Here is a 9,204-nt window from a genome sequence, read left to right as displayed (position 1 = left end):
CATTCAAGACGATGTGGTGTTAACTTGCATTTAGACAAACCTGCATGACTGAATTATGTGTGCTATTCTAGCTACCATCATCCTCAACTGTATGAAGAGAAGAGAGAACAGTGCTTAAATGTCTTGAGTTATGAATTATGAAGTTAATGTTTGAAAGAAATTTCTGCAGTGTTAGCAGGAGAAAGGAGCGTAATGCGGAATACATTGGCTTGTGCCGTTTCACAGCGGTTGTACTGCTGTGTGTGTAGCATGGAAGAGTCGCCGCAGAGATTGATGGACCTGGATTAGGGGGAGAACTGACTTCTGGGGGATGGGAGAAATCAGTTGCTCTTCATTAAGAGTTTATCCTTAAAAGTCTTAAGATGCTTACAAATCTATAAAGTGTTTCCACCTTCTGCTGCACTATACTGAGTTATATACTTCTAGTTATTTAAGCCTTCAGAGAAGTGACTAACTACCCACTTTACGAGGCAGAAAGCCAGTGAAGTACAATTGCAGTGTATTAAATGGATGCAAGTTACACTGCGGTGTTATTTCATGCAGCTGCATTTCAGCAAGAGATTGCAGTCCTTTTACAGGTATGGCACTCCTAGGAATAGTCACGTTCTGGGAGGCGTAGTAGCAAAGAATGATTGAAGAAAGAGGATTTGGAAGGTTTCTTTTTCTTTTCTTGGCGCAGTTTGTCTCCTCACAACTTTGTGTCATCGTTGTTGTCACTGTCTGCCTTTGTAGAGGCAGCTGATTGTGAAGAGGAGGATGAGCTTGCCTGCAGAAGAGTAGCAAATACATCCTGGTTATTTTCAGTTCGTAAACATGCTTGGTAGTCTGCAGTGTTATGAAGGACTCCTGTTTTCATCTGCACTAATGTACTTGTTTGGATGGCAGAATGAGCCAACCAATGTGATTTTTGTTGTTGAAGCGCTTTTTGGTTAAATACATTTAGAGAGAAATTTGTTCAATAGATGTTTCCTGTTGTTTAATTCCCATACCAGCTGAATTTGCACACAAAAGTGGTGCTAACTTCAGATCTGCAAAATGCAGCTTGGTGACTAAGAAACTTTTGAAAAAACTTGCAGCAGCACATTTGCAGACAAGGCTAGTGACGAATAGGAGACAGGATTGGTCTTATTCTTCCTTGTCTGTCTCTTGCATGATCAGAACAGAAACATTTAAATATTTTAAGGCTGACTACACAGAGGATTCAAAATGACTACTGTTTCAAGAAGAAACACCTTCCCGCTTTTCTGACTTCTGTCACGCTTCGGGTTCTTTCTGGTGGCATGAAGTAAAATAATTTCAAGTCTGCACATTTCCTAGAAAATGTCATCATAACCTGTCAGTTGTTCATTGTTCTACAAAACGATCTGTTTTGAAATATTTCACCCGATTTCCCCAAAGTGGTTTACGCTTTTCGGTGTATTTAAGCACTTTGCCCTGTACTTTCAGGATTGTATTGCCTGTTTCCCGTCTGCATTAAGGATTACCATATTTGGATTCTCTTGTTCCGTAAAATCTCTTGTATGTGCATCCTTTCTGTGATTTAATCTCGCATTAAAGATACCTGTATTACATGTGGGGAAAGGAAGAGTTGTTTATGATAATCAGACTGCAACTTCCCTTTTAATAACATAGACTGACTTGTAAAAACCGGGCTCAAGTTAAAAATCCTAGCTCAGGAATATGTACTAGCTGCAAAAAGTTACGTGCCTATCGCCTAGGTGATCCCTCAACGCCTATTTAATGCAGTATTACTCACCCTTTCCCTCTGTTCAGGTGAGTTTGCCTCTGGCTCTGACAGACGGTTTTCTGTATAAGCAGTGTCGTGGATGGGATCCGCCATGGAGGCTGTGATGGGAATGTTCTGGCCCTGGAAGTAATTGTAAGCGTCTTTGCTGCACACCAGTAGTGTTAGTCTGTCACCGCTGTCTTGGATTCTTGCCACCACTTTGTCGTAGGATTCACTGATCACATTCACCCCGTTCACTTCCACCAGAAAGTCACTATTTTCTATACCTGCTGTGTCAGCTGGCCCGCGGTTCTGTACCTGCAAAGGGAAGTTTGAACTGGGATATTAGCATAAAACTTGGAAAGATGCATTAGCAGCTGATGGTTAGCCAGACTAGTGTGGGACTGCTTTCCTTACAAGGCAGCCAGATAAGCATGGGGAGGGGAAGATTTCTGGGACAGAAATGAATTGGGAGAGGCAATAGGCCTAGACGTAATAAACATGGAACCCATCAGTTTGAGATCTAAAATGCGTCTTGGCTTTGGTAGGCTTTCACTGTAGAAATGTGGCACGGCAGAATCGTGAAGACGGGTAGAAAACAGATTTCCTTATTATTTGCAGGTCCCTGCCCATAAAGTTAACTACTACATTTCCTGGATTTCTTAGTAATGAGTGGAACCCCTCCGCTTGAGAAAGCTGAAGATACAGACAGAATTTGAGACAGTCAAGGTTTGACTTCTGCCAGCTGTAGAATTCGGAGGAGGTGGGTAGAGGGGGGTGAAGGTGTCTCTTAGATTTAGGATGTTCTGCAGTAAATGGGGGGGAAAAAGAAAATTACAAATGTTAGCATGCCAGCCTTACGAATAAAATAATGATGCAAAAGCTGGATTCCCCTTCCCTCTAGGTATCTTAACAGAATAAGGAATGTTTTCTGGTGCTTATTTTTTATCTTGGTCCTACAACGTCAGTCTGACTTTATCAAGCACAGGTCTTATCTGAGAGCACTGGAGAGGAAACTTGGCTTTTGTGGCTTTTCTGGAATGTATTCGCAGGGCAGAAGGGAGGAAACTGGCCAACAGACTGCTTGAGCTTTTCCTTGTGCCTCATTCTACGTTAGTACCTCACTGATGAACAGTCCAGGTTTGTTCTTGATCATGTTTAAACTGAAGCCAAACCCACAAGGCCCTTTCACCATCTTGCAGATCCTTGGCTTGTGGTTCACACTCTGCTCTGTGCGCAGCTCCACTCTGTCCTCCGTTTTAGCTGGCGTTGGATCTTGTACTTTGTAGTAGTATGAGAAGGGGGAAATTTGAGCCTGAAAAGAGTGACAAATAGAACTTTAACAGAAATGCTTCGGTTGTGAAATCTGTATTAGGCTTTCATGCTCAGCATAGTCTGAAATCTTTTTAATGGCTCAGACTTGAGCTGCAGTGAACAACTATTTGCTATTAATTTCTGGCCGAGTAGAAAAGCGCAGCGTTGATCTATGTGAGAAGGGAACTTTGAAATGTTCATAAATGGTTACACAGCTGTGTAGCTCTGAATTTGCTGTCTTAAACTTAGAACATTTGTTGTGGCATGTTTAAATTTAGAATTGTTCCACTAGTGCCTATAAAAATCTGGAAAAGGCCAAAAATTTGGGTGTTCAGTGACTTGTTGTACAAGTGCAAGGAGAGCTGCTGAAATGTGGCTGTATCTTGGACATTTCCTGCAAGTTGAAGCAGTGTCCATCAGAGCAGACTGGCTGTTCCATTGCTGCGTATGTCTCTTCGTAATGACAAATTACCAATTAGCAGTAGTTTGCATTTTCTTACCAGTTTATACATGGCATCAGTCTCCTTATCCACTACCAACAGTGTGGTGATTGCCTCAGGCTGCTTAATTTTTCTCACCACGCTTTCATGGTCCACACCATCCACTTGCTCGCCATTGACAGCTATCAAGATATCATTGTCTTTGAGACCCGCCTTGGCTGCTGGGCTTCCAGAATCAACATCCTTGATGACATGATCTGAGATCAGAAGGGGAAAAAGACTGATGTGAAGGCATACGCTTGCTAGTTTAAAGACATTAGAATGCACGGGAAAGGCTAATTGTCAGAACTGCACTTCAGATTGAGACCATTTCCCTGTTTGCAACACGTCTATAGAGGACGTCTCCTAGATGACCAGTAAGAAGCCAAAGAGAATGAGGTCTGCAGACCTTATACAGGAAGAAACTATTGCAAATGTCATGGTCTGTGTGTGAACTTGGTTCTTACCACCAGTATTTTGTTCCATCCGTAGATAAAAGCCATAACCGTTTTTTCCTTTCTGGATCTCAATAAGTCGTGGTTTGAGGGGAAGCAATCGTAGGCTGGCACTCTCTTTGCTCAGTACCATCTTCTGGCTTGTGTAATAGCGGTCCGTTTCTTCATTTGAAAGTAGAAACATAACATGATTTTCAGACTTCCTCACCTGTGATAGTACATTAGTCTCAGATGTCACCCCTTCAACAACATGTGGGAATTGTAGATACTTTGATAGTGGTGTGTGGGTGCTGTTGAGGAATGAGTCATAAGGTGTAGGCCATGCTACTGTAAGTTGATTTTTTTTCTTTTTTTTTTCCCCCTCTCCTGTCAGAAATTTGGACCATGACAAGATCTCAGGCATGTAAGATGCAGCATACGTATGAGGAAGTTTTCTAGATTTCATTAGCTGTAGGGTGCCATGAGGGTGGCATAGGGTTCCAGTAGAATCCAGTGAGCCTCAGTAGATAGCGCTTGGCTTATCTGGATGTGAACCTCTACAGTATAGACATACCATGCCATCAGTACCACTATTATAGATTTCAGTGACAAGAGTCAAGTTTCTGTCTCCCTTGGTGCTCTTCCATCGCTATTGCTGATTCTGAGGGTTGGGGTTTGTTTTCCTGTTCAGCCTCTCTAAGTCCACCCTTCTCTTATTCATTTCTTGTCTAATGGATGCGCTTTTTTACTCATCTTAACCAGCATCACGCTGCTGCTGCTGTTCTAGTAGCTTAACAAAACACAGGTGTTGCGTGGCTCTGTAGTTAGTGTGCACTGAATTGTGATGCTGGACTGCAGAGCATGTACTGCCTGTCTCTTGGCTCTCTAAAGTCTCTTCTGCTCCAGCTGCATTTTAGCAGTGCCAATAGTGGAAAGCTGGAAGCCTCATTAGCAACATTCTTTGCAGCTGAGGCCAGGTAAATCACTTGCACAGCAATTTTCATTAGTTTTGGGCTTCTTAACGGGAGAAAGGAACTACTGTCTAAAATCATGATTTTTCCCTCTTCTGTGCTGTGTCATCAGAGAGTTACCCCTCTTCCTACCCTGAAAACCACATTTGATCACTTGTCCTCTTACCATTAGGAGTATTTCCAGGTCTTCTAGGAACAGAGCATGATTTATTTAATAGGGTTCCTGGCAGCAGTATACTTCTGTTATTTAAAATTCTTTGGCCTGTCTTGATGGTAGTACTCATTCAGAGTCAGTTCAAGAGGCTGCTTGACAAAGCAGAGGGGTGCTCTGCCGTGGTGAGGATACACGGACAGTAGCTTCCAAGATTTACTGTGAAGCATTCAAATCAGCCAGACCTGCCTCCTCAGTAACCCTGGTGGGTTGCTGTGAAAGTGGGCCAGGACAGAAGATGAATCAGTATACAAACAAATACCTTTTCCACCGCTTCCTTATGGGTGTCATTTTCCACATTTTTTCCATTGATTTCAATCAGGCGATCGTTGTTTTGGACACCGGCCTTTGCGGCTGCTCCTTGTGGTGCAAGGTCTACTATGAACAACCCTTTCTGTCCTAAAATGAATGAAAACTTATTACACGGGGTAAGTCACTGAATTAGACCTGGATTTCATGGTTAAGGAAACTCAGCACTGACGTCCTTAAAGATTCTTGGACTCTGCTGATGTGATATTACAGTGGCATTACAAACCTTCCACACAGACACACCGCTCTCACTTAATTCTCTCCTGGAAGAATCACTTCTGTGGGGGTGGGAGGAATTTGTTCACCATGTGCAACTCAAGCAATCGTGTATTTCTTTACCAGGAGTGCCAAAGGGGCTGGTTAAGATAGCTGAAAGGGCTTTGGTTTCTGACACACGTGTACCCCCACCGCAGTTTGAAGTGAGGAGCCGCTTTTATTGTTTTATAAATTTCATAGTTTCCTGGTTTGGAAGGCTTCCATGTTTGGTCGTTCAGTTATATTGCGTTCCAAAATACCCTCTTTAGAGGTGATGCTTTCCAGAAGACTTCCCTATTCTGTTGACTGGCCTTGGAAGACAGGCATATGTGGAAAGAGGTTCAAAATCCCTTACTTTCTAAATAAAATAACTTACAAATCAGGGAAAGTGTTTATTACAGCTGTCTAGAACCTTGTGTGCTGATTCCTGAGGTGATTTGGAGGAATGGAACAGGACTTGATGTGGCATCGTGAGGGTGTATCTGGTATTTCAGCAGGGACTATGAATTTGGTTTTGGTAAGGAGGCTTAAATAACAAGCAGAAAATAGCTTATTCTTTTTAGATATTTTTTTCAGCTTTTCCCTACCCTATAGGAATTGTCCTCATAGGAATTGTCCTCAGAGAACCATGCACTGTGTACGCTGAACAGAAATGGACTAGAGATGCATCTGAATTCCTCTTTCTGCTTCTTGGTTTTCTTTCCATCAGTAAGAGCAGTTTGTGTGTCTCCACTGGCCCCCGTGTGTTAACCGTGGTTGCCTCTGTCCCTGCTGCCGTGTGTGTGTGTGCAGGCACGTGTGTGTCTACGCACCACGGCTCTTCCCCAGGCTCTCACCTCCTGTACTTTTCAGAGAGAAGCCGTAGCCTTTCTCCTCCTTCACGAGGTAGCAGAGCCGGGGCTGTGGAACTGCAGCGATTGCTCCGTTGGCCGTGGGCAGGGGGGACTGCTGCTCCTGCTGCTGTCCTGTCGACACCTTTTGACCCAGCTCTTCCAGGTTCACTCCCTCCTTTTCTGCCTTGTGATAGGATACATCATCCAGAACAAGCAGTACAACAGAATTCCCGCTATTTTTGACAATCTCCACCACCTGTAGTGGACAAAGGAAAATGGCAAGCAGAGGCTGGAGTGATTGAACTAAGAGCTCGCCCCAGCAAGGGTTGCACTGGCTGCTGTTTCTGTTGTCTCATCCCTCCGCTTATGTATGTATTGTGGGTGGAGGCACCTCAAAGACATTTTGTGCCCATGGTGGGTAATGAATGATGCAGGGAGTTACTCAGAGCGGTTGACTCAGCTCTTGGATTTCCTAGCTGAAGATGCCATAAAAACTGGAAGAGAAAACTTCACATAGTGGTGAGGGAGTGGTGTGGGCCCCAGATTAGACAGACATACCTGTGCATGTTCCTCCTTGTCTACAAACACACCGTTAACCCTGAGGACTCTGTCTCCATCCTTCAAACCAGCCTTTTCAGCTGGACTGTTCTTCTCCACGTTCCGGATGAGATGCCCTGCTGTGTCTTTCTCAATGCGCAGGTAGAATCCGTAGGTCTTTTGGGGCTTTTTGGTCACTTTACATTCTCGGGGCTGGAGAATAGAAGTCATCTCTGCCAGACCGGATGGAAAGGCTGTGTGTGAATAAACCCAGTAAGCTTACCTAGATATATTCCCTCTAAATACATAGTGAGACAGTTTGCTTCAGGATTCTTGGGGGTCTTGATTCCCAGGAAATCCAGCTGTGTGAAGCTGAAGGTAGTTGTCAAGACTAGGGAGAAGGAACCAATCCCTTTTCTCTCTCCTTCCTTGCTTTTCTTGTCTCCCTATCTCAAATGAAGTTAAGCGAGACGCAGAACTGGAAGAAAGAAGTTGTCAGCCTGTGGTAATATAGTGAAAATTGAGGTGAGGGTTTAAGACCAGAGTTAAGTCTTACAGAGGAAGAATAATGGCAGCACAAAAATGCTGGAACACTGTAGGAAAGTTAAGTGACAAAATGGGATTTCGCAGAATTGCGGAATGGTCGAGGTTGGAAGGGGCCTATGGAGATCAAGTAGTCCAACATCCTAGCTCAAGCAGGGCCACCTAGAGCCAGTTCCCAGGACCAAGCCCAGACAGCTTTTGAGTATCTCCAAGGAGGGAGGCTCCCTTACCTCTGCGCAATGCTCAGTCACTGTCATAGCAAAAAAGTGTCCTTATGTTCAGATGGAGCCTCCTGTGTTTGTCCGTGCCCTGTCGCTGGGCACCGCTGAGAAGAGCCTGGCTCCTCCTTTGCACCCTCCCTTTAGATATTTTTATACACTTTTAAGTTCTCCCTGAGTTTCTGTTTCTCCAGGCTGAACAGTCCCAGCTCTCTCAGCCTTCTGAATACCTCCAAGGATGGAGACTAGAGCTTCTCTGGGCAGCCTGTGCAGATGGCTGAGCAGGTGGGATCAAGGAAGGACCTCATTGTCCTAACCAGGCTTTCCTGTTCTTGATTCCTTTAGCTAAACAAAAATAAGTTTTGGGGAAAGACATTGTACCTGGTGTGTCACTGTTAACGAGCGCAGGATTTGCACTGGAGGGTGGATAGCAAGGACTGTAAAGGAACTAGGAAGACCCTTCCTTGTCTCCACTTACAAACTTTTTTTTTTCCTCTTGCTGGGGTCAGTATCTCTGTGTCTCCATTTTCATACAAAACGGTGCACTTGCTTTATTTCTGTGTCCTTTCAAAGTTACCGGTGAAGTTCTTGGACCTCTCCGTGTTTGCCTCTGACTCCTAATTAAACACTCTGGTTCTGTTATGAAGGGGAGCTAACAGAGCTATTCCAGTTCGGTATATCGTTATATGTGGGACTTGGGTAAGAGACGCTTGCATGTTATGAGGTCTAACAAAAGCATGGAATATTCAGGCATACATCTGCTGACAATGCGAATGTGCCATCAGGTAATCGCTTGCAGGAGAGCTAATTTAATACCGCCTAGTCTGTGTGGAACAAAACAGAGGAGTGGAGACAGCATGCTTGTGATTCTTACAGGAATCCTGAAATGACCATAAAGCCTCAATTTGCTGCCTGACTAAAACTTTGTCTCCCACTCTGATGGCTTTAACAATGACATGAGATGTTATCAGTATAAAAATGTGGCATTGTGTGAGAAAGGAAATAAATTAAGTTTGGTGTAGAAATGACAGGCTGTGGAAGTAACTGCAGTAGTTTGATTCAAATGATTTCTCAATGAATTTGTGACAACTGGAGCAGAATTTCCCGTCCGTGTCTCCAGGGTGCTGTGTTACTTCCCCAGAGAATTTGAGGCCAGCTGCTTAAAGAGTGTACTTGATGCTGGGGACTGGTACCAGATTGCTGACCTTTGTCCTCTGGAGGTTTTGGAGCAGATCCTCCTAGAAGCTGTGTCAAGGTACATCTGCCAAGGACAGGAAAGTGTTTGGGGTCAGGCAGTATGGATTTACCGATTTTTATGATACCTGGTGAGCCTGGTAACTTTACGCGGTGAGTGGACTGGCTCTCTGAAAAGCA

At 44.1% G+C, this 9,204-nt stretch overlaps 1 protein-coding gene across 1 annotated transcript; it reads right to left on the bottom strand.

Annotated features, from left to right (window-relative positions):
* Window positions 1–1,689: 1,689 nt before the first annotated feature.
* Window positions 1,690–7,303, bottom strand: PDZK1 (PDZ domain containing 1). The gene is made up of 7 exons (XM_005445483.4): window positions 7,091–7,303; window positions 6,536–6,788; window positions 5,398–5,534; window positions 3,987–4,182; window positions 3,541–3,737; window positions 2,847–3,041; window positions 1,690–2,044 (listed from the first exon to the last, which is right to left on the bottom strand). The coding sequence occupies exons 1-7, from the start codon at window positions 7,298–7,300 to the stop codon at window positions 1,727–1,729; spliced, it is 1,506 nt and encodes a 501-aa protein (XP_005445540.2). The 5' UTR covers window positions 7,301–7,303; the 3' UTR covers window positions 1,690–1,726.
* Window positions 7,304–9,204: the final 1,901 nt, after the last annotated feature.

Source organism: Falco cherrug, chromosome 2 (genome assembly GCF_023634085.1).
Source record: "Falco cherrug isolate bFalChe1 chromosome 2, bFalChe1.pri, whole genome shotgun sequence".
NCBI classification, from domain to species: domain Eukaryota; kingdom Metazoa; phylum Chordata; class Aves; order Falconiformes; family Falconidae; genus Falco; species Falco cherrug.
Note: the sequence above shows the minus strand (reverse complement) of the source record. Positions and strands in the feature narration are given on the sequence as shown.

What these genes read in the sequence shown, in the direction of transcription:
- PDZK1 (XM_005445483.4), bottom strand. Translation starts at nt 7,300, where the DNA reads ATGACTTCTATTCTCCAGCCCCGAGAATGTAAAGTGACCAAAAAGCCC. An exon ending in CTCTCTGAAAAGTACAGGAG is followed by an intron (nt 5,535 to 6,535) that starts GTGAGAGCCTGG and finishes CATTCATTTTAG; the next exon opens with GACAGAAAGGGTTGTTCATA. An exon ending in CTGGACTGTTCATCAGTGAG is followed by an intron (nt 2,045 to 2,846) that starts GTACTAACGTAG and finishes TTCCCTTTGCAG; the next exon opens with GTACAGAACCGCGGGCCAGC.